The following is a 25411-nucleotide window of genomic DNA, read 5'->3' as shown; positions in this document are numbered from 1 at the left end:
AGTTAAATCATCCAAGTTCCCAAGGATCAGGGAACACAGGAAAAAATCTGACAGGTACAGGGCTTGGTACTCCCTGTGGTTGCAGCATCCACTGTGGGGACTGGGACCCACCCTGCAGATAAGGGGGGACCTGCTGTGCCTCCAATAACTTTAAGCTCCATTTCCACACTCTGGTAACAACCAGGAAAGCATATGTTTTAGAATCCTAGCCAAAAATACACAAAGATACATGACTCGAAGGGGTGAACATCAGCTTCACAGAAAATTCACCTAAGCAAAACGGTTCATCCTGAGATGATGCCAGAAAAATCTGGAAGTTTCAAATTACTGTTGGCCTCCCAGAAAGCCCACCCCAGGAAGTGTGGCCTCCCATGACGTGTGGGACACAGCTGGACGCGGCCCAACAGAGTGCGATTTCACTCACGTTAGAACCGTTTTCTTGAAATTGGACCCTTATTACTAAGGTAATAGAAAAAATTCCAATTGAACTTTGGAAGATTTTTTTTCCTATTATGGTAACATTATAGAGTCCAATTTGGTGAAAAATGAGCATTGAAGGCTTTCAACAATTTTCTAACAGAGCTTAAATTCAATTTTAAGAAGAGTCAGCAGGTAATTGGCAAGGAAGGAGGACTTAATTCCTGGAACTGCTCTGATGGGAAATGGCATTGTTGCTGGCACAGGAGCCGGGGGCAGCGGGGCAGCTGGTGGCTGCACTGCACAATGACTCCCTGGCGAGGAGCGGGGGCCCCACCTGCTCTGAGATTGGGGTGTCCGGCTGAATCCACACCTGGGGCTTGGCAAACGTTCCCCCAAACACGCTCAACTCCCCTTCCGAGGGTCATTAGCTTGGCGCTGGCCCCAGTGCATGGATTGGAAAAACCATTTTGTGCTCACACTCTGCCTTCAAGGTGAGAGCAAGAGTGTGTGTCCCTGCAGCTTCCAGTCAGTCATTATTTTATTATCTCTCTTAACAACATAACCACACTGGGTTTAAAACCTATCTCATCCTCTCTGTCTCTCCCTCTCTATCTGCAGCTCCAACTTTCAAATGAATACATAAATAAAATCTTTACAAAAGAGTAAAGGGGCCAGTGTTGTGGCACAGCAGGTCAAGCTGCCATCTGTGACACCCATGTGGGCGCTGGTTTGTGTCCCGGCTGCTCCACTTCTGATCAAGCTGCCTGCTCATGGATGGGGAAAAGCAGTGGAGATGGCCCAAGTCCCTGGGCCCCTGATACTCACGTGGGAGACAGAGATGAAACTCTTGGCTCCTGGAGTCAGCCTGGCCAGTTATGGCTGTTGAAGCCATCTGGGGAGTGAACAAGTGGATGGAAGATGTCTCTGTCTCTCTGTCTCTGTCTTTCTCTGTCTCTCTCTCTGTAACTTTCAAATAAATAAATAAATCTTAAAAAAAAAACACCCAGGGAAAACATCCATAACCCCGTATCTGTCTTGTAACTGATCTTTAAGCAAAAATGGGAAATCATCTCACATTCCCGGGACAATTTCTGCACCGTAACCAAGGCTAGGGAGGGGCATGCTGGGAAATCTGGGTGAAGGGTTTTTGTCATTTTTTAGCTGCCAAGAAACGTGTTTCTATTACTTGCAAAGGAACAAGCCCTTTTCATTTCTCCTTGTTTGAAAAATAAAAGCAAACAGGGCTGTGTGTAGGGTTGTTTGGATGAGGCTTCGGATGAGCTACTTTGGGCAGCTGATGGGTGCTGTGACAGCTGACAGACACATGTCACAGGCAGCAGGTGCTGGTTTGTGTCTGTTACAGGCTCAGGCCAGGAGGGCAAGGCCAGCTTTGGAGTTCTTGGAGAACTGGAGAAAAAACCTCCGTGCTATGAAGACAGTTTCCACGCGCCTTGCTTCTTAAAATGATTCTTAAAATGATTTTTTTATTTACGTAAATGTTTAGAATTCAGTTTTGACAATACAGAAGAATGTAAAAAAATGCTTAAAAAATCATCAGGAATTCTAGGAGCCTGGGAAACTCACTCCTAACCTTGCCTATTTTTTTTCAAGCTCTCTCTCCACGTGTGAGCTGTAGAACTGGGATCACACAGTTACCAGCTGGGGTAGCCTGCAGTTCCCACTTCAGCTAACATCAGCAACAACTTCCCTAGATTAAAAATTCCTATATGACGCAGTTTTAATCACTGTATATTATCCCATCAAATGGTGACCCCATCATTTATGCTCCCAGCCTCTGCTGTTGGACGCTGTTGATGCTGTTTTCTAACTTTTTGCCATCATAAATAAGGCTTCAGTCTACAGCTCTGCACATAAATCTGTTTGCAGAGCCTGTAAGCTTTTGACATCATTTTGGATTATTTCTTTGAGATAAATTCCTAGGCATAGGATTAACAGGTACGGAAGAGCGTGACTGTTTGGAAGGAGCTGATACATACTGCAACCAGTCTTTTAGAAAGTTCCTCCCTAACTGATTCTTTTTACAGCACTGTTTGACACAATGCGTTTTCTTGTCTCAAGGATATAGCTCTATTGGAAGAACCTAGAGACCGTGTCAGTCTGCTTTTCACGAGCCCTGTGAACGCCCTAGGTGGGCTACGTTTATGATGGAAAGAGGCGGATTTAGCTGAAGGTCAGGACAGCATAGCACAGGCACGCGTGGGAGAAAGGTCACCTCTCCAAACAGGACGTGGGGCTGGGGTCCCCCATCTCATTCCAAGGGCATTCACTCCATTGACCTAAGGATCTCGCACTAGGCTCCATCTCTTACAGTCCCTGCCACCTCAACCTCGCTACATGGTGGGGAACAAAGCACGTCCAGGCCACAGCGGAGACCCGAGGAGGAACGCCAGGAACGCAGGCTGCACAGCACCGGCGGATCTGCAGCGCTGGCCTCCACTCGCGGGTGTGGGTTCTGCTGTCCCAGCGGCCCCACCCCCGCCTGCCGCGCAAGCCTTCAGTGCTGTGTGCCCATGAGCTGCTTTTAGGCGGTGATGTGTGCAGCCCAGGTGGGTGCTGTTGCTTATAGTTCCCAAGGGGCCAGTGTCCTCCGGTCCCTCCCTGTCCTTGCACCTTCTGCGGTCTGCACTAGGAAAGCCCCGCCCCACAGCACCAGGTGTCCAGCTCTGCAGCTAATTCCTAAGACGCAGCCCAAGAGAAGGCAGCACAGAACAGCTGTGGGATGAGAGGCCCAGGGACAGGTCACGTCCTCTGAGAACCTCCTAGCCTAGTAAGGGGGGGGGGGTTATAGATGCCTCACAGCTGCAGAGAAAATGTTATTTTCCTTTTAGATTTATAGACAGGGTGCATTTCTTAGCTTTCTTTGCAGCTAGGTCAGAGTAAGGAAGAGTGTATGTGTGTGTGTGTGTGGTGATCATGCCACACTTTGGCGTGGCCACAAAGTCCCAGAAGACCCCCACCCCCCTATCTCCCTCTCCACAGAAACCCTGGAGGACACACACTGAAGAGGCAGCCTCCTGAGGTAGAAGGAGCCAGAGAGCCTGGATTCCTGAATGATGCTATGGAGCAAAACCACTCCCACCCCACCACCCGCAGTCGGGCTGTGATACGAGTGAGATACTTGCGTGGAGTCACCGGGAATTGGGGGGTTACCTCCTGCAGCAGGGGGTATGCTCACCATGACTCCAAACAGAGAGAGATGGCAGCTGTGCCAAGCGGGCACCAAGGAGGGGCAGCCCAGCCCCACGTGGGGATGGAGCGGGTGATGAGGGAGGGCTCGGAGCACAGGATTCTAGGAGGATCCTCGCAGGATCACGATTAGAGCTAATGCGTGTTGGGTTCTTATCACCTTCCAGGCAGCGCTAAGAGCTTTTCCAGATTAGCCTATTTCATCCTCCCAATGACTGTAGGAATGAGCCCCTTTTCCATCTAGGAGCATGAGGGAGGGAGAGGTTCAGTAATCTGCCCACGGCCCCTCCCCCTGGGCGACAGAGCTGACCCTCCAGTGAAGCATGCCTGGCACAGAGGAAGCGGCAAAGCAGGGGCGCTGAGGGGGGGTCCTGAGCAGTGGGTGTGAGCTGACCGTGGTGCTGAACCGGAGTGTGGGTGTGAGCTGACCGTGGTGCTGAACTGGGTGTGCCGGGCCAGCGTGTCCTGGGGGAGGGGGAGGCCTGGCCACACTAGCACAGAGGCAGAGGAGAAGGCGACATGTGTGGGGAACAGTGGAAGCCTGCAAGTCCACACTGGGGACCTGGGTGTTCTAGTTTTAGTACAAACTCCTGCTGGGCAAACGCCCGTTCCGTCAGTTGCACGGGTACAGCAGCTGTACAGGGACCACGGCAGGTGGCCAGGGACAGCCTCTGTGACTGCGGCATAGAATGAGCCCCCGTGGATACGAGAGGGCTAAATGAAGCAATGAAGGAGACGTGCAAAAACGTCACTTAGGAAAGAACCGAACCGGGGGCACTGCAGTCACCGCTGGACTACTTTATGCAGCCGCCCCTATCGCCCCCTTCGGCTGCCTTTTGCCTTCTCTGACCCTGAGCACCTCACCTTCGCAGGGACTCTCCGCTCCGGCTCAGCGGTTGTGGCCGTCACAGAATTAAGTGATGACAGAGTGAGTTATTACCCAGCCTGGCTTCAGCTGGGGATGTTACCTGCAGCCGAGCTGCCTCACTGTGGGAGCGCTCACTCGATTGTCTCAGCAGTGACATGAAAAATGTCCCTCACGGTCCCCCAGCTCGGAGCCACACGCCCGAGTCCTGCCTCCACACTCGGGGGCCAATAATGTTGTTTTGTTGAGAAGCGAAAGAGGGTGCAGTTAGATTCTGTTTAAATGTTACACTCATTCTTGTTAATCAAAAATTAGTAGCTCTTTTAAAAAAATAAACAGGACTCAGCACCCCAGGAAGTTGACGGCATTTCCCACGGCCTGTTCCACTGCACAGAACACATGGGAACACGGGCGGCTGCTTCTCACCTGTGGAATTCGCAAAGTGGAACACGAGGGGCCCTATCTGGGTGGTGGGATTCCAGGTGACTTTTGATTTACTTCTTTATTCTGCTCGGTGTTAATTTTTATATAACAAGCATGTATTTTTCATTAAAAAAGTTTAAATGACTGAAGAAAGAATGCATACGGGAGTACTTTTTGGCTCCATAAATAAAAGAAATGGGCGGTTCCCTTCCCCAAGCTTGCCACGGTGCTCCAGAAGTAGCCACTGCTGCAGGCTGGGTGCACACTCCTGCACATCCTTACACATTTCCTGTTGGTCATCGTCTGTCTCACCGGGGGCCACTGTTCCAATGTTCACTGCTTCTGTTTGCCTGACTCCAACTACGTTCCCAACAATGTTACCAGCCAAGGGTGTGAGGGGCTGCAGGGAATCGAATTGCTTGGAAGAAGGTCTTTGTGCTCTTATAGGAGAACAAGGGCACAGGTGACAACAGCAGTGGCCCCAGCTTATTGCACTGAGCCAAAGAAGCCAGACAGACGAGACGGCGTACACTGTGATTCAATTTCTACAAACCTCAGAAAAAGCACACTAACCCACGGTCAGACAGATACCAGATCAGGGGTTACAGCAAGTGACAGGCAGGAGGCAGGTCCATGGCTTTGATCGTGGTGCTAGTTCATACATGTTAAACCCGTGTTATTGATTACATGTCAATCACATCTCCATGCACTGTTGCACAAAGAGAAGGGGCAGAGGAGAAGAATCACAGAGGGCCGAGCGTGGGGTCCTCGCAGGGGGCTGTGTCTGTGAGACGTACAGAGCCAGGGCAGGAGGAAACAACAACTCCCGAGGGCTGCCTGGGGCTCAGCGGGAAGTTATCTGATGATCTGTAACTGCCCTTGCTGTGCCTCCAAACAGCCCGGACTGAGGGGGACCACGAGCCCCCAGACGATGGGGCTCGAGTGATGATGGCCTGAGTGCCTTCAAGCGTGCGTATGCCCGGGAGGCCCAGGGGAGCTGAGGAGAAGGCAGCACGGGACGTAAGAGCCTGGCACCTTCAGGAGGGCAGAGCAACCGGGGAGCGGCAGCGCCCTCCCCACACAGGGGGTCCTCCTGGAAACTTCCGGGGTTCCCATGGATCCTGGGGAAGTCCCTGCACTGCTTCAGGGCAGGGAGTCGGCACCTAAGACTGTTTACTTGGGTCTCAAGGGGAAGCAGACCCCAGCTGACGTGTGCATGCTGGTCCCCCTGCAGAGGTCATCTGCTGCATGTGTATGGGGCTATTACATGGATTTGCTGACAGAAGACAATTGCGACTCTGAGTACTGATAGCAGGAGGCAGGTGACTGCGGACAGGCTGCCGCTGGGGCTTGGTCCACCTCCCACCTGCTCCGCGCGATTCACGGCACCTGTGCTTCGGGGGCCATGTCCCAGAAGCCGTGAATTCAGCAAACACTGACTGAAGCCTTGCTCTGGGGTGCACCGTACCAGATGTGGAGAGAACGAGACACAGGGCTTCCCCAGAGAGCTGGCAGTGTGGAGTGAACACAGACCAGTGGAGACAGCATAACAGGGGAAGGGCTGTACCGTGGGGTCTGCAGACTTTGCCCGCTGGGCCAATGCAACTCTGCTTGCCTGAGTAGATAGAGTTTTATCGGAACACAGCCCTGGCTATTCATGGCTGTGGCATCCGAACGACAGTGGCGGAGCTGAGTAGTTGGCACAGGCAGTGAGGGCCACAAAGGCTGCCTTACTCAACACCTGGCCCTTCGTGGACAAAGTGTGCCCATCTCAGCCCCACGAAAAGATGGCACGGGGCTGGTGCTATGGCACAGCGGATTCAGTTGCTGCTTGCAGGGCCGGCATCCCGTATGGGTGCCAGTTTAAGTGCAGGCTGCTCTGCTTTGGACCCGGCTCCCTGCTAATGCACCTGGGAAGGCAGCGGAGGATGGTCCAGGTGCTTGGGCCCCTGACACCTACGTGGGAGACCCGGATGCAGTTCCTGGCTCCTGATTTGGCCTGGCCCAGCCCTTGTCATTGTGATGGCTTTGTGGTGAGCCAGTGGGTGAAAGATTCTCTATATTGCTCTGCCTTTCAAATAAATAAATAAGAAAAGAAAAGCTGACACAGAACAAGAACTGCAACCAAAGTTATGAGGCCAGGTGTTACTGGCCCTGCTGGTTTTCAACCCCAGGGTGCAGTGCTGTAGGCAAATGAGGATGGGGGAGCGGGGAGGCTGCGAGTCCTCCTCGCACTGCCCCCACCCTCTCTCCACTGCAGGAAGCACCAAGCAGGCGCTCCTGGCGCTTCAGGTTTCTAAGACATCGGCAGCCCGGGAGCCGAGCACTGAGCCCCGGGCAGCCCCCGGCCTTGTCCCCCACCCCCAGCGGCCTCAGGGAGCGTCTGTGAGGCTGAGGGTGGTGGGCAGAGTCACTGCAGAGAGGACTGGAAGAAAAGCATCTTCCTTCATTCTCTCCAGCCCCAGGGGAAGCTGAGCCAGGGAAGAGCATCGAGTAATAATTAAATGAAGATATTTAATTAGCACTCATTTGCACTGTTTATTAAAGTCTGACCCTGGTGGAAATCCTTTTTTTTTTCTTTAAATACTCTTTGCAAAGAGGCAGTTTTAACTCCTAAATGGAATTCACTATAGTGCAAAGCCTGGAAACCATTTATTTGCAACTCAGTCGTTAGTGAAGCAACCACATGCCGCGTGCCTACTACGTGCCAGGCCCTGCTCCAGACGGGCGCAGTCCTCGCGAGAGGCGGGGCGGGCAGGGAGCATGCAGGTGCGGGTGTGCAGTGAGTTCCCACTGCTGCTGGGCGGTTCCAGCGGGCTACTGCAGACACTGACTGAGCGAGCACCGGCCCTCACTCCTGGGGAAACACAGGGTGAGGCTCCGGCACGCCTCCGGCCACAGCTTGTGTGCGAGGCAGCCAATCCCCAGCCAGGTTCCCGGGGAGGGGAGGGTTCTATTTAAAGACATCTTAGAGCAGTGCTGCTTCCTAAGCGTGGGGCTCGAGGCTGGCAGTCCTGTGGCTCAGGCCTGAGCCAGGCTCACCATGCACCCCGTTTCCTCTGAAAGGCACATCGCAGCCATCTGCTGCCCGGGGACACGAGACAGCAGCACTTGCGCACCGCGCTGGCCAAGTCACCAACCCCAAGCACAGGCAGGAAAGACAGGGCACTGCACCGATGTCACAACGGTCCCCGTGTCACAGGACGAGGGGTGAATGAGAAGGGGAGTGGCCGGCCCCCTCAGCAGGGAGCGTGGGGGTCAGGTGGGTCGCATCCCAGTCCTCCGGGGACACAGGCAGCAGGGTTGCCAGTGCGCACTGCGGAGCTGGACCCACAAGTCTCAGCAAGTAGGTGAGCGCACAGACGCAGAATCCACAAACGGAGAAGGTGCACTCTTACCCAAAGCAGAGGGGAGAGCTCTGCCCAGTTCCTGAGCGTGGGAAAGAGGCTTGAGGAAGGTCAGGTCAGGGGAGGAGGCCCAGGAGCAAGGCCAGCGCTGAGGGCTTCCTGGGCCACGTGGTGGGCTCCGGACTTTATTCAGGATAAAACGGGAGGCACTCAAGGTCCTAACCAGGGGCGATCCCGGCTACCGTGTCAGAGGAGGCGTGAACCTGGTGCACTGGGGGAGGCAGGCGTGGGGGAGAGCGTGAACCGTGGCGCTGGCTCAGACCAGGGCGTGCGGCAGCCGCAGCAGGGCGCAGTCAAGGTGTGCCCTGGAGACGGACCTGCGGAGGCCAGCGGGGATGCCGTGCCAGCGGCCAGACGCCCTGCGCTTGAGGTCTCTGTGAAATATTTATGCTTGAGCTGGAGGATGTTTTAGTTTTACACACCCAGGGCCAAAGATCAAGCAGCCATCATCGGCCCACAGAGGCTCCCTGGCAGCTGCTGCATTTCCTCGCTGGGCGGCTGCACGTCCGTGGACGTTCTGTGGAAGGACGCTCCGCGGGAGGCCGGTGTGGACTTCAGGGATGTTTCGCCACATGCTCTCCTCCCCAGTCCCCAGACACAAAGGATGCAAATCAACGGGGCACAGAGACAAAACGGACCCTGTGACCACCGACCCTGAGCTTAGCTCATAAAGATCAGCTTGAACACACTGAATAAAGAGCTGTCACGGGCACCTGCAGAACCTGTGCACTCTGCTGCATGCACACTTCATTTTTAGGGATACTGCCTCCTTTCACAAAAGAAAAGCAATGTTTTCTGTGAAAAGCTCCTTGGCACAGTGGCCAGCATCGTGGCTCAGCCCGTGATGCCGGCTTCCCACACTGGAACGCCGCTTTCAGCGCTGGCTACTCTGCCTCCGACCCAGCTCCCTGCTAATGCGCTTGGGAAAGCAGCGGAAGACGGCCCACGTGCTTGGGCCCCTGCACCCATGTGGGAGACCCAGCCCTGGCCACTGCATCCACGTAGGGAGTGAACCAGCAGGTGCAAGAGTTCTCTCTCTGTCTCTCCCTCCTCTCTGCCATTCAGGCAGATCAATCTTAAATAAAAATAAGTTCTTTGGCATAAACGTGCCTGGCTCTGAAGTCCACGTCCCCACTCACACACTGATGCTCAGCTGGGACAGCCCCTGCGCCCCCTCCCCCTCCAGCAGGGATGTCTACACTGTCTCACACAGTGCTCATGTCTACACTGACATTGAGCCGCCTTCCACACTTGTCTTTCCTACACTGACATTGAGCCGCCTTCCACGCTTGTCTTTCCTGGTTCACTTTGTTCTTGTTCTTTGAGGGTTGCAAAGGTAACCACTGTATAGTTTGTTTCTTTTTTTAAGTCTAGAGGTTTCTCTTCTTTCACTGTTGCACCTGCGTCCCCAGCACCTGCGGTGTCTGGCAGGGGGCGCTCAGAGATGCCCAGGCAGCAGCTCCTCCCTGCAGGGGCGGGGGGCGGGGCTCTGTGTGTCCCAGCACCGGGGCTTGGCCCGGACCTTCTCTCCCCTACCTTCCCCTGCCTCACTGGGGACCTCAAGTTCTCAGGAACTTAATTCCCTCTGAACGCAGGCTCCCAGACTTGTTCTCCTGGTCCAGACTCTGCGCTGGCCAGGCCACCCGCTCCCCATCTCCACTCCAATGCATCCGAGCAACCCTCAGCCCCCGAGCTTCCCTCCCCCGGGGACTCTGCCACGGCTCCAGGGAGCTCGCCTCGCGCCTAAACGCTCGCTCGGCTTTTCCAGCTGCTCAGGACAAAAACCCAGGAGCCCGCCTTCACCCTTCTCTCTCTCCCTCCTCCTCTCCCTCTCCCTCCCTCCCTACCCACCAATGCACAACTCACGGGCAGCCCTTGGAACCCCGTCCGGTGTCTGCCTGCTCCTTGCTGCCTGCACTATCAGCCAAGCCCAGGCCCACACTGCTCCTCCGCGGACTCTCCACACACCCTCCCTGCTGGCCCTCTCCTCTGCCCCTCAACACCTCCCCTCTGCGCTTTCTGACATCACTGGGTGCTTTATGCTTCTCCCGTCTTATTCAGAGTAAAAGTCCCAGCTCCCACGGCACCCCCAGGCTTATCTCGCCCCTCCGCCCCCTCACCGGCTTCTTCTCTGCAGGGCGCGTGCCTGCCTGCTCGGCCTCAGGGCCGTGGCACCTGCTGCTTCCTCTGCCTGGCTGCACTTCCTCAGATAACCGCGTGGCAGCCCTGGCTTCTGGCAACACTGCGTGATGAGCAGGGCCGGCTCCGGCCTCTTAGGCAGAGCGTTAGACCGCGCCGCGTCCGTCTCTGCTCCCCTCTCTGCGTCCATCACCAGCCACTGCGCTGCTTGTTGCACTTGTTAGTTTTCCTGCTCATTTTCTCTCCCCCCACTGCGGTCTGGGCTCCAGGAGCACAGATATTTTAACCATTTCCCTGCTGCTGCAGCCCCAACGCCCGGCATGTTGGGGGCTCTCATGCAATGTCTCTGGGATGAGTGACTGAATGAGTGAAGAGCTGGGTTCTCTCATCATCACCTGATCCACAGCCAGAGGCCCCATCTCAGCAGTGCAGCCCTCACCCAGGGCTCAGGACCCTTCCAAGCCGCCACACAAGGTCTGGTCTCAGCATGGGACCCTGCCCACCTGCACCTCTGGGATCCCTCTGGAAACCCCAAGTTGAAGATGCACAGGGCTGTGGCTGGCAGGCTCCTCTTTGAAAGCACAGCTCGGAGACCGGTTCAGAAAGCGAGCCCGGAGCAGGGCATGAGATGCGCTGGGCGGCTGCCTGCAGTCTCAGCGCCCGCCTGAGGGCTGCCGCCACCAGAGGCCGCTCGAGAGACCCTGGGGGCCTGTCTGCAGCTGGGCTGGGGCTGGTGACTGACAGACAGACACAGACACGAGATTCCTCTCTTCTCCCTACCAAGCAAGCAGCGTTGCAGCCCGGACACGGGCAGCTTTCTCCATCAACGCTCTGTGGGTCGCGTCTGGCGATCCCTCATTAATACCAAAAAAAAAAAAAAAAAAGCGAAGCTCAGCAGCTCTGACTGCTTGGAAAACATTGGTTGAGAAACACTATTCACGTTTGCCAGTGTTTCCCGGGTCGGTTCTGAGAACCGACATGACCATGCTAACTGTCTGCAGCCACGGTGCAGACGGACGCCAAGCACGTGTTGACTGGCAGAATCACCGCGCCGCCGTGTATCCAAACGGGCAGCCGCTTCATGGCAACCAGAATGAGCGCCATTCACGGAAGTCAGCGACGAAACTCTTGCCTCTGGATCATCGCTGTGAAAGCCTGGAGTCTGTTCTCAGCCGGGGAAGCTGCTAAACCTTTAAAAATTCCATGTTTAATTTATTAGCCTTGCTTCCCACTGCACCTTCAGAACAGGAAGTCTGGCCACTGAGAATAGGCGCAGGCGTGCTAATCCATTTACATAAATAATGAAGGCGTCCACACCAGAGAGGGCTGTAAAATGTGTTTCCGCGTCACCTTCCAAGGGAAGAGACATTGCTTTAATTAGAAACGACCAAAGCACCACTGTAACCCATTCATTTACATCCCCAGCTCCGTGTGTGTTGACTCAAGAAAGAAGTATCTGAGCTCATTAAAAAACAACAGCAACAAAATGTCCTCACCCCAAATCCTATTATCGAGGTCAGCAAGCACGTTTAATTACACGGAGAGCTAATGTTGTGTTTTAGGACAGGGAGCCTGCTCACCTTCCCGGCTTTTCTAGCTGCTATCTGGTCTTTAGCTGCTGATCAAAATTTAAAAAGTGGGGGTCATCCCCAATTAAGCTCTTAAATCTGGTGTGGACTTGGGGCTTGGGGTTGAAGCCATCCTCCCTCCCTGTGAGTGGTCAGCGTCTACTCCTTTTAAAGTCCACGTTCTGAGAACGCCAATGATGACCGCATCGTTGTCCCAGGAGCCGATTCTGCCTTCTACGTCCCGGGTCGTAGGAGATACAGAACAGGCGCCCCACGCCCGCTAACGACCTCCCGCCGTCCGTTGTGATTTGCTTTGCATGGGCTGTGGTGTTAGACTAGACAGCGTGCCCAGCAAGCACACCGGCCCCGGGTCACGGGACGCCCCACGAAAACCGACACCGGCCGCTTCACACACACTCTGGGGCTGGATTTTCACGATTCCACGTCGCGTTCTTGGCTGGTCTGAACGCACAGGCGGATCTGCCGTGGCGCTCGGGAGGGTCCGAGTACGAGGAGGACAGGGCGTGGCCCAGAAGACAGAGCCCCAGAGCAGTCAGGGTGAAGGAGGCTGCCGTTCTCCAAGAGGCGGGGCTCTGACTCGGATCTGATTCCCGCCAGCGTCTCGGAGAACAGGCTCGGTGTAGAGCCAGGCCGCCGGGAGTGGCGCTAATGTGATTTTCACGGACGGGGCAGGTTGAGCGAGAGGCCCGTGTGTGTGCACTGGAGCCCCCCCTGGTACTCGGCTAAAACGAGGCCACATGCAAATACTTCCATGGTTGCTCGGCATTAGTCAGTGTTTGAAGATTTAAAAAAAAAAACAACTATGCTGCTTATGCAAAAAAAAAAAAAATCTCTGGATGCTGACACCTCCAGCCCGCCCCCGTCAGCTCCCTGTGCGCCTGTTCACAGGCACCTGCTATGCCGGGCCAGGGCTGGGCTCCGGCGGCCTAAGACCTTGGAGCCCCTTAGAACCTTCTCGAAGGCTGTCTCACCCTAAATCCTACCCAACCTACTGGCAGGTACCCGCTTCTCAAACATTTTCGCATGTGAAATTTTCAAACCGATTGTTCTGCTTTGCTCCCGGAACGACTTGGCTCTAAAGCAGGATCATTAACAACCACCTGTGACCCGCGTCTGCAGGGCCGCGTGGGAGTCTCTGCCCAGCGCACGGTGCCCGGGAGGCAGGGACCTGGGGAGGTGGGGTTTGCGCAGAATTCAGCGCCTGCTCGGCAATGCCTGCAAACGAGCCACTTGGGGTCATCCAGATCTGTGTCCTCAGCTGGGGACCGCTGGCCTCCGTCCCTTTCTCCCTCCCTCTCCCCCCCCCGCCCCGGGGGGAACACCGTCTGCAGCACAAGTTCGTGCTCTCACGAGCAGAAGCAGAGCCCGGCCCTCTCCAGGGACGCGCCGCCCCAGGCCAGTGGTGAGGCCGTGCTGCCTCTAACTCAGCGCCCCTGAACCAGCGGATGAACGACTGCACCCCCACTGCCCTCTTCCAGTCTTTAGCAACACAGCTGTGTTCCATTTTGATTATGCAAAAATCTAACATTCTTCGACACCCTCATCTTGTAAAATTTACCCTGTGGGTTCTTTTTTCCTTAAACTAAACAGATTCAGTCCACAGGGGCGTTCACGGCAGAACATTCTGGCTCCTTCACCATCTCCACCCTTCCTTCCTTCCTTCTTTAGTACAGAACTTAAGTCTTACAAGCTGGCACATTGCTGCTCCGGGAAACGACTCTTTTCCCCATGGCCTCGTGTAGCTAGGTGTGGCCAATACATTTAAATCGAAAAGTGGCCGATTTCCAGGAAGTTGCCTTAAAATAGGCAATAGGAGCACCCATCTTCTTTCTCCCACCTTCTGGTGTGGGATGCAGATGTGTGGGTTGGGGCACTGCAACCATAACGTACTAGGAGGAAGAGGACACAAGCCTGGGAGAATGGTGAAGAAGGCTCCCGGGCTCCCGACAGCATCACGGGGCGGCTGTTCCACCTCCTCCCTGCCTGTGACGCCCCTCTGTACTTACTTGGTGAGAACAGACTTCTATCTCCCCTGACCCTCTCCCATACGGACTTTTCCTGTTAGTTCAGGCAGCCTGCACCTCTGCAGATCCAGCGCTCCACACACACCGGCAGGGCTGCTCGCGTGAATGACCCCTTCCCCAGCAGGCTGAACAGCTGAGTTCTGCCTGAAAATCGTTTGGCATAAGCACTGCCACAGAGCAGCCCTAGCAGACGCCCGGTGCTGGAGGGGGTGAAGGAAGTCCTCCTGGGCCATTCACAATGACCCGGCTGTCAGAGGCACTTCCTCCGTCACCAACCCAACAGCTCCGAGGGAAGGGAGCCCCCTGTAGCCGATGCACCATTAGAGAACTCAAGCAATTCCATTTTTGTATAACTATGACTGAGCTGTTGGGACAGGCATTAGCCAGGTGCAGCTGCCCGAGCCCACCTCTCATCAGACACTCCAACGTCCCCAGGGGACGGATGACGGCTGTGTCGTGGGCCTACAGGACAGCTTCTACCCCCGACGCTGAGACAAGTCCCGTCGTCCCCACCAATCCGGAGGACGGGCACGGCGGGGACGGCTCTGTTTGAAGCCATGTCCCTACTGGCACGATCTGGGAGCAGAGACGGAGTTCTTAACCCCGACATCAACTCAGAAACCACACAGGAAGACACACACTGGGATGTCTAGGTCCGAAAACAAACAATTCTGAATATGTCACAAAGCCCCAGAGACAAGCCCGTGACTTCTCCAGGAAATGAATGACGCGTCCAGCAACTGAGCCCCGAGGAAGCCCACCGACTCAAAAACGTCGCCAACAGCTGGAGACAACGTGAGGATTCCGCAAGGCAGAGACGAGACGAGTATTCCACAGACCGGAATAACGCCCCGGCACTCATGGGTGGGAAACCACGGCCACTTCTAGACACGGAAGCCTTGTTCCAGCCACAGGCCAGAAGGAAGAACCGGCGTGCGCAAGCCCAGCTCTGCAGCGGGAAAGAGCGCTCGGCAGGCGTGTGATCGGGGGTGCTGTGCCCAAGGGGCTAAAGGGAGACCTCCGTGGGGGCTGACACGGGACGCTGTATCCTTAACCGCTTTTTCCAAATCCTTCCTCCGGAAACTATCCTCACTTTATAACAGGGATCACGAGACGAGGGGCACGAAGCAGAGATTTCGTCTGTCACTGGACCTCGGCTGACCCATGATCTGGCCGGGACCACGACGTGTGAGGGGCTTTTCAATAAGCGCTAATCAGCCAGGGCTTCCGTGGGAAGACTGGCTCCACGCCCTGGCACCTCCTGGCTCTGGGAGCCGCAGGCTTCCCAGGGATTAAGGCGCTGACCGCTGGTGCGACGTCCCCAGGGGACCAGGCGACAGGATGCTTGTGTGTGGCTGGGGCCGGCCGGGGAGGGCTGTGCCCGAGAAGTGGAGTTTCACCGCAGGGCACAGCACAGGGGCCGGCGGCAGGGGATCGTCAGAAGGTGCTGAGCTGCGTGGGCCTCGCAGGGGCTGGATGGCTGCGGACACAGCGTGGTTCCTGCTGGGCCGACGTCAGCCAAGCACGGAGCTATCCTGGAGGGGCCAGGGTGAGGCCCGCCCTCAGCCCACACCTGCTGCCTGGAGAACACTGGGAGGTCACCGACTCACAAGGCCGCCGCGGCCGTCTGAGGATCCTGGGGGCCGGGTGTAACCAGGAGGACACCAGCCTGGCCCCCACGCGGCCCCGGGCACGGTGCTTCTGCAGATCATCAGCGAGCCGTCTGTCCTCCACGGAGGACAGCTTGGCTTGGCGGCCACACACACACACACACACAGACACACACACACGCACACACACAGACACACACACACACACCGACCCACACCCACACCATACCCACACACACCACACACTCACACAGACACACGCACACACCACACACACACCACACACACAGACACACCCACCCACACGCACACACACCCACACACATACACACACAGACACACACACACACGCACACACACAGACACACACACACACCCCACACCAACACACACCCACACCATACCCACACACACACACACACACTGACCCACACCCACATACACACCCCCCCACACCGACACACACACACCATACCCACACACACCACACACTCACACACCCACACATACCCCACACACCCACCCACACACCCACCCACACGCACCCACACACACCTATACACCCACCCACACCCACACAATCACCACTTACACACCCACACACACCACACACACATGCACACACACCCACACACCACATACACCCCACACCCACACATACCCACACACACACACACCACACACACACCCACACAATCACCACTTACACACCCACACACACCACACACACATGCACACACACACACCGACCGACACCCTCATCACACCCCCCCACACCGACACACACACACCATACCCACACCCACCCACACACCCACCCACACACCCACACGCACCCACACACACCTATACACCCACCCACACCCACACAATCACCACTTACACACCCACACACACCATACACACATGCACACACACCCCCACACACCACATACACCCCCACACATACCCACACACACACCACACATACCCACACCATACCCACACAGACACACACACACACACACTGACCCACACTCACATACACACCCCACACACACCGACACACACACACACCACACCCCACACACCCACACTCACACACACCCACATGCACCCACACACACCTATATACCCACACACACCCACACAATCACCACTTACCCACACACACCACACACACATGCACACACCCCCCCACACCACATACACCCCCCCACACCCACATACCCACACACACACCACACACACACCACACACACACAGATACCCACACCACCACACCCCCCCCACACCACATACATACACACACACACACGCGCACACACACACCCACTCATACACACCGACACACACACACCATACCCACACAGACACACCCACACCCAGACACCCCACCCACCCACACACATACACTCACACATAACACTTCCATAGCCATCCACCCATACCCACCCACACATACACCCCCCACACAGACACCTCTACCCACACACACACTCACACTCACACCCACCCACACATACACCACATACACACACACCCACACCACCACACACCCACACACCACATACATACACACACACGCACACACACCCACACCCACCCACACACATACACCCACACCCACCCACACATACACCCCCCACACAGACACCCACACCCACCCACACACACACTCACACCCACCCACACATACGCCCCCACCGACACCTCCACCCCCACACACACACTCACACTCACACTCACACTCACACCCCTGCAGGCACGCACCAGTCCTTTGCTTGCACAGCTGGAAAAGGCCTCGCGCAGCCCCGGCCCAGCCACGTGGCTGACAGCCACAGCCCCACAGAGGACCGCTGCGGCTCTCCAGGTGCACCCTGGGGTGGCTCTCTCTGGTGTCTCACGTTGGCCCCCACCCGCGGGAGGGGAGGCCTCCTGTCTGTCTCTGTGGACCTCCCCCAAGTCTTCCTGTGAGACGCCGGGGTCCAGGTAGACCCGTGAGCCAGGACGAGCCTCTTGGCCCTACACCGCTGCCTCTGGCTCGGGGATGGTGGCCCACTGGTGCCGTGAGGCCCACACTGGGGCTGGGCTGGACTTTTAATCTGGAGGGGGTGTCTCCTCTGCTGTGTGACTGGGGATCAGCATTGCAGGTGGCTTCTTCCCCCTCCAGGCACAGCGATCCAGAGTCCAGGGGCAGCCAGGCCGGGGGAGAACAGACAAGAGAGGAAGAGGCAAGGTGGCCTGAATGCTGTCACCGAGGCCGCTGTCCCTACAGACTCAGCGAGCGCCCCGTGGCACCGTCATTCCGTGTGTGGCGGGAGGTCCTGGCCATTTGTGGCCGAGGTCGCCGGCCCTGCCAGGGAAGCTCGAGGCTCTGTGGGGTGTCTCCCATCGCCGGTGCCCACGAGTCTCACGGGCTGCTGCCTCCGGCCCTCCTCCTGCTCACGGTGGATGCTGGGTGGGGCCTGGCACAGAACAGCCAGCCCAGGCCCCCCGTTCCAGGCACTGGACCCTCATTCTCGGTGGCTCCAGCCCTGGCCTTCACCTCCCTCGACGCCGCGGCAGCCTTGTCCTGATGCCCCTGCTCCTCAGGTAGGGTTCTGCCCTCCTCTCAGTTTGCAGGGGCTGCTTCCCGGGGTCCTGTCCTGTTGGCCAGGTGGGGTCCCCCCTCACTGTCCTGCTGGGGAGCAGCCTGGGCAGGGACTCACCTCCAGCAGGTGCAGGAGTGTGAACAGAGGGTCGGGCCACCCAAAGACCCTGAACTGGCCGCCCGTCGCTCCTGTCCCCTAGCGCTCAGGGACGTCTCGGCTCCCGTGCTACCTCAGGATGGTTTTCCACCCTGTTAAATATACATGGAACCTTCCAGCAAATCTCCCCGCCAAATCACCCAGAGCTGGGTTTAATCAGGAACAGACACCCCGCCCCCTTCAGCTCCCCACGTGTCACCTTAACGCTTTCAGGCCCAGCAGCTCCCCAGGCTGTGACAGCCAGCACAGAGGCCCCGTTTTAATTCCTTTCATTTCCCTCCAGCCTGGCCGGCCTCCACGTCCGACGGCGCAAACACGAGGCGACAGCTAAGCGCCCCTGAAGACAGCCTGACACGCCCAGCCACCAGCTCATCAGCTGAGCTACAGGTCTCCCCATGTAGATTCCCCTTTGATGTTGGAAGCGCGCGTTTCGTTTGCCAGCTGGTGGGCAGGGACCAGAGCGGGAGCCCAGGGGAGAGAGAACGGCTATGTCAGGGCCCCCGCTGGTGGGTTTGGGTCCCACTCCGCGCCTCTGTCTAGCAGCTCAAAAAGTCTCACGGCGAAAGCAAACCCAGAAAACGGCGTTGGCTTCCTCCCTGGGAGCCAGCTCCGTGGCCAAGGGCCCGAGCGGGCAGCCGTGGTGCGTTTCCCGCGCTGCCAGTCAGGAAAAGACGGCACCTGTTTGTAGTGGGCGTGTCTAACACCTGACGATTTGTGCTTCGAATGGGAGGAAGATCACATTTCCGGAGAGAAAGACCTGCCTCCTGCAGGGACGAGCGGGCCCTGGACCTGCACGCAGACAGCAGCCTGCGGCCTCGGAGGCACCGCAGGATGGATGTTGGATGACAAATCAGTACGGAAACAGCTACAGAGCGGCACTGGGCATTGAGGAAGTGGAGACGACGTTGCTCAAGGCTACTCCCTGCCTGCCGCTCCGTCCCGCAGAGCCCAGCCCCTGCGGCCCTCTGCCCGGAGCCGGCGTGTCCCTCTCTTTCCTCGTCTGGCTGCTCAGGTCAGCCAGGGTCCATCCAGCACACGGGACGGCCGTGGGCATGGCAGATCATCCTGCCTCCGCTGCTGCCATGCTGGGCGGCCTTGAGCAAGTGCCGAACCTCTCTGAACCTGCAGTACTCTCGTGTGTACATGGATTCGCCAACACCCTTCTCACACCGCTGGGGTCAAGCTTCTGAGACAGGAGGCCTCACGTGGTCTCCTCTCCAGGGACCCAGCTGGGCCCCAGCACACCCGGCTGGTCACTTGGGAACACAGCCCTGAAGCCACTCCCCTGCCAGCTGCCCCAGTCACATGACGCTCTCCTTGCCCCCACCCAGTCCCCTTACAAGTTTAATTTCATGGAGTTGAGCCCCCACGCGTGGCCGCTCACCCACCTGATGGTCTGGTGCTGCAGGGAGTCGGGGTCCGTGGCGTTGACTGTGAGTAGGACACTGCCCACGGAGATGTTCTCGCGCCGCGTCACCATCATGGGGTCTGGGTAGAAGACTGGGCCCTCATTGACGTCCAGCACCGTGATGTGGACGGTGGCGGTGGAGCTGGGGCCGTAGGACACGTCGGGAACCAGCGGGTCCTCGTTCTCCACTTTGATCAGCAGGGTGTGAAAGGCCGAAATCTCGTAGTCCAGGGGCTGCAAAGCAGACGGACGGGGGCATGTCGGGGGGCGTGCAGGCTGCACAGGCAGAGGTGCGCACAGAGCCCCCGAGGCGCGGCGGGCACCCCGAGGCGCGCTGGGTTTTGCCCGCTGAGCCTTAGGCAACACGGCACTCTCTTTACGAGGGTGAAACACGCAGATAGAAACTCAGGTGTGGACACTGCCGCTGGGAAGTACGTGCGCACGCACTATCGGCGATGCGCGTGCCTCCCCCAGCTCCCCCTGGGCACGCAGCTCACCGGCCACGCGGACACGGAAAGCCCCCATGCCTGGGACCCGTGACCCCACAGCTCCGGACACCTGCGGACCCTGAAGCTGGAGCTTCTCTCGCTCCCCAGTGTGGAATCCCCGCCTCTGCGCGCGCAGGCTCCGAGGTTTCGCTCGCGAGGATTCCGCGTCTCTTCATCTTGCGAGAGGCCGCATTGCCCAGCGCCTGCGCAGCTGCTGGTGGGGTGGACGCCCCCCGAAGGGCCTGAGAGTCCACGATGCTCCGAGTGGCGGCCCTGGGTGCTCCCCTCCGGGGGGGCGTCCAAAAACGTGTGGCTTGGGTGACGCCAGACATGTGGATGTGCTGGGGGCACCCAGTCCGGTGGAGGACTGGCCTGCCCCCGTGATCTCGCAAAGGAGACTGATGGGACTCCCCCCCCAGCCCCCTGCTGCATGTCAGGAGGTCCCCACGGTGAGCCGAGTCCCACAGTGACCCTGCTGCTCCCTGGGAGCCACACAGCACCCCCAGTGACCCTTCCCAGGGGCGCCCCTGTCGCCAGGGATGTGCCTGGAGGCCCCAGGTGAGGCAGGGCCCACCCTTGCTTCAACAGTGGCTTCCCCAGTGTCTACTGGAAAAGACAGCACCTCCTCAGGCCTGGGTGACAGGCCCTAGGACGACAGACGGACCTGGGCCAGGGTGCGACTGGCGCTCAGCTCAAAGCAACAGCAGCCGACCCAGTGTGAGGGAGCCAAGGACGGCCCAGGGCGGAAGAGGGATCCAGGGCTGAGTCTGAGGACTTGGGCAAAGTACATCTCTCTTTCTACCCATCACAGCTATGTGTGTCCAGTGCCAGCATGCCACACCTGGGAAGGTGCACTCATGTGCAACACACACATATGCAAACATGCACGCACACACATAAATACATGTGTAAATCACACATACACATACATGTATACACATACACATGGCACATACACACATGCATATACACACATACGTACATATGTGCACACATACACAAGATACAAATACATGCATACACACACCACCCACACATACACACAAGTACACATATACACACAACACATAAACATGTGCATAATGCATACATGCAAGCACACACATACACCAAGCACATATACCCCTACAGGCAAATCTTACACATGTGTGCACACACAACATATATACACATACAAATATGTACACAGACATGCACATACACACAACACATATACATACACATACTTATGTATACATACACACAACATACACATGTGCACACACATTCACACGTGCACATACACAATCCAACACATATACACATGGAAACATGCAGGTACATACAGATATTCACATACACATGTACACACAACACATATATACATACAAATACATACTTGTGCATACATACACACACCTACACATGTACACAGAACACATCCACATCCACAGGAAATGTGTCTCTCTGTCCCTGGACTTCCTCTTTTTCTCTAGAATAATCTCAGCAGGTTTAGGAATAGGATTTTAAGAGTTAACAGAGGCAAGGGGGCCGGTGCTGTGGCACAGTGGGTAAGGCTGCAGCCTGCCACGCTGGCGTTCCATCTGGGCACCAGTTTGAGTCCCAGCTGCTCCACTTCTTTTTTTTTTTTTTAATTTATTTATTTTATTTTTTTTATTTTTGACAGGCAGAGTGGACAGTGAGAGAGAGAGACAGAGAGAGAAAGGTCTTCCTTTGCCGTTGGTTCACCCTCCAATGGCCGCCGCTGCAGCCGGCGCACCGCGCTGATCCGATGGCAGGAGCCAGGATCCAGGTGCTTTTCCTGGTCTCCCATGGGGTGCAGGGCCCAAGCACCTGGGCCATCCTCCACTGCACTCCCGGGCCACAGCAGAGAGCTGGCCTGGAAGAGGGGCAACCGGGACAGAATCCGGCGCCCCGACCGGGACTAGAACCCGGTGTGCCGGCGCCGCAAGGTGGAGGATTAGCCTATTGAGCCACGGCGCCGGCCTTCCACTTCTGATCCAGCTCCCTGCTAATGTGCCTGGGAAAGCAGCAGAAGACGGCCCAGGTGCTTGGGCCCCTGCACCTGCATGGGAGACTCGGAAGAAGCTCCTGGCTCCTGGCTTTGGTCTGGCCCAGCGCCAGCCGTTGCAGCCATCTGGGGAGTGAACCAGTGGATGGAAGATCTCATTCTTTCTCTGTCTCTTCCTCTCTCTCTGTAATTCTGACTTTCAAATAAATAAATAAATCTTTAAAAAAAGAAAACAAAAGGAGGCAAGCCTCTGGGCACCTAGAGGACGCACTGTCCCCTCATGCTCCTGTCCCTGTGACACGGGGACGCCTTATCCAGCCTCCCTCTTTCTCTGTGGACTCTGGCAATGGATCTCTGCCAGGCCCAAGGGCTGCCCAGAGGTTACAGCCTTGGTAATGTGAATTTTATTTATTTATTTATTTATTTTTTTAAAAAAGATGATTTATTTGAAAGTCTGAGTTACACAGAGAAGGAGAGGCAGAGAAAGAGAGGGAGAGAGAGAGGGAGAGAGAGAGGGAGAGAGTCTTCTATCTGCTGATTCACTCCCTGATTGGCCACAATGGCCGGAGCTGTGCCAATCCGAAGCCAGGAGCCAGGAGCTTCTTCCAGGACTCCCCCATGGGTGCAAGGGCCCAAGGATTTGGGCCATCTTCCATGGCTTTCCCAGGCCATAGCAGAGAGCTGGAGCAGAAATGAAGCATCCAGGACTTGAACTGGCACCCATATCAGATGCCAGCACTGCAGGTGGCTGCTTTACCCGCTACGCCATAGCACCGGCACCTGGTAACATGAATTTTAAACAACAGCCAGGATACTGCCATGCTAGGAAGGCACAGGTAATCACCCAGATAGGCTACTGATGGGGCCTGGAAGCTGTAGCTGACTGGCTTGTGACGACCCTGAGGTCTGTCCTGTGCCCGGGGCTGAGACAGAGTGCCTGGTCTCCTGAGAACCAAGCTGACCCCAGGCCGGACCTGGACACATCGGGGAGGCACCAAGGACACCTTCTATTTTATGCTGGCTCCCGGGAGTGCAGCATCTTCCTGGAATCAAGGTTAACAAAACACACTGCTATGGCAGTGAAGCTCCGAGTCTAATTCAAGAGAATTTTCTACCACAGCAAAGAAGGCAGCAGCATGAAGTTTTCTTGAGTATCTTAGCTCAGCAAAGCCCTCAACATGGAGCTGAGTTTGAGCCCTGGTGGAGGCTTGTCTGGTCAAGAGGTGGGCTGAGCAGGACATGGTGGAGCAGACCCAGGAGAGAAGGAAGAGGAGGCATTAGACACTTCACTCCTGCACACGAGTGTTTTACGTGCGTTCCCAGAGACCTGCTGTCTCCCATGCTTTGGGTTTGCCTTTGCTGCTGCAGCTGTTGGCACGACCCTGTGGTAGGATGGACGCCCCCTTCCCTGCCCCCACTGGTGTGTTCACATCCTAACCCCTGCAGCCTGTGGTGTGCGACCCCAGGGGGCACAAAGGACCTGGTAGTTGTGCAACGGGGCTGTCACCTGGGTCATCCACAGGAGGGGCGGGCCAGACTTGGGAGCTGGCTTCAGGGATGGAGGCGGGGCCATGAGCCCAGTCGTGGGGGAGTCTGGGAAAGGCAGGGAAGTGAATCCCCTCTTCAACTTCTGGAAGGAACCAGCCCCGCCCACACCCCCTCTTCAACCCAGCAAGCTGCGCGTTGCACTTCCGATCTTCAGAATTTTCAGGTAATAAATCCTTGCTGTCTGTCAGCCCCTAAATTTGTGCTGACTCATCACAGTAGCCTGACACAGGCTGGGGTGGCCCAGCCCTGGAGCCTGGCGGGCTCCAGGGCACAGCGGGCACCAGTGGGGTCACTGGAGGAAGCCGGCTCCAGAGAGCGGCCTGCCCCTTCCGCCACGTGAGGATGTAGCTCAAAGGCAGCACCCACGTTCTCCCCAGAAACCGCACAGCGGCTGCCCTGCTCGGGGACCCCCACCTGCAGAACGGTGGGAAATCAACTCCTGTGCTTCCCGGAACGCCCCGCGTGTCGCTCATTGCGACAGCCTGCACAGACTGCGATACCCTGATGAGGAAGTTACATATCCACGCCCACTTTGCAGATGGGGAAACTGAGGCACAGAAAGCGTGGCCAGGGGTCTTGGGAGTGGGCAGCAGTGTGCCGGCTCAGGGGGGTGATGGCTTCAGCCTCTGGAGAGGGCAGCCTGTTCCCTAAAGGCTGGGTCAGCAATGTGTAACATCAGGTGTGGGGGGAGGCACAGAAGGGGTGGTGCAGGGAGGGGTGCGGGGGGGGGTCCCCGCAGCAGGGAGCTAGGACCCTGCGGGGTTAAACTTCTATCCCCACCCTGATGCGCTTTCTCTGAGAAAACAGTGACTTCCTGGCACACCTGCCCTGGCCACGGGTCTGAACTGTGAGACCCTAGCAGGCTGCCCCGTGACTTCTGCAGGCCTCACGGCTCCTCCTCATCTCCTCTCCAGGATACACGTCACTCCCATGGGTGCCATGGCCACAGGACGACGGTTGAAGAGACCACGGTTCACGGGCCACGGAAGGACCAAAGGAAGGCAGCTCCCCCAATCCGAGAATTCCTCCCTGCACGTCCTGTGGCTCTCACTCCTCAGCCCCCAGCAGGGCACCTCTGAGCCAGGCCCCGCCTTTCGGCCACTGAGTACATCCCTTGCCAGGGTGCTCAGATTGGGTTCTGTGGTTGAGTTCACGACACCACGTGGACAAAGGAGCTGAAGCCAGGGCCTCCTGTCCCCTAACGAGGTAACACCAGGGCGTCACATCTGTGATCAATTTCCGCCTGTTCCGTGTGCGGCCAGCGAGGCTCACGGCAGTCACACGGCAAAGGGGAGTATCCGGGACTCTGCTAAGACAAAGGAAGTGCCCACACGTGGAGCAGGGATCTCAGAGGCCTTCCCGTGCCCGTCTCTGCACACCTGGGTCCATCATTGTCAAGTGTGTGGGGGATTTCCTGGAGACTCTGGGTCTGGCTCTCTGAGCGTCACCCTTGAAAAACGGCTCTGCTTACGGCCGAGGTTACAATGAGCCCTTAAGCTGTGAGTCTTTATCCTTGCTAACTCCCAGGGGTAAGAGGCAGGAG

At 56.9% G+C, this 25411-nt stretch overlaps 1 protein-coding gene across 3 annotated transcripts in view; it reads right to left on the bottom strand.

Moving 5' to 3' along the window:
• Positions 1-25411, bottom strand: part of CDH13 (cadherin 13) — a 1467366-nt gene that overhangs the window by 53684 nt on the left and 1388271 nt on the right. For all 3 annotated transcript variants that reach the window (XM_051847323.2, XM_051847322.2, XM_070062800.1), the window contains one exon: positions 19802-20055. In XM_051847323.2, the coding sequence (XP_051703283.1) occupies positions 19802-20055 (254 nt within the window). The remainder of the gene's footprint in view (positions 1-19801; positions 20056-25411) is intronic.

The sequence above is a fragment of the Oryctolagus cuniculus genome, chromosome 18 (genome assembly GCF_964237555.1).
Source record: "Oryctolagus cuniculus chromosome 18, mOryCun1.1, whole genome shotgun sequence".
In the NCBI taxonomy this organism is placed as follows: Eukaryota; Metazoa; Chordata; class Mammalia; order Lagomorpha; family Leporidae; genus Oryctolagus; species Oryctolagus cuniculus.
This window is presented reverse-complemented; position numbering and strand designations above follow the sequence as displayed.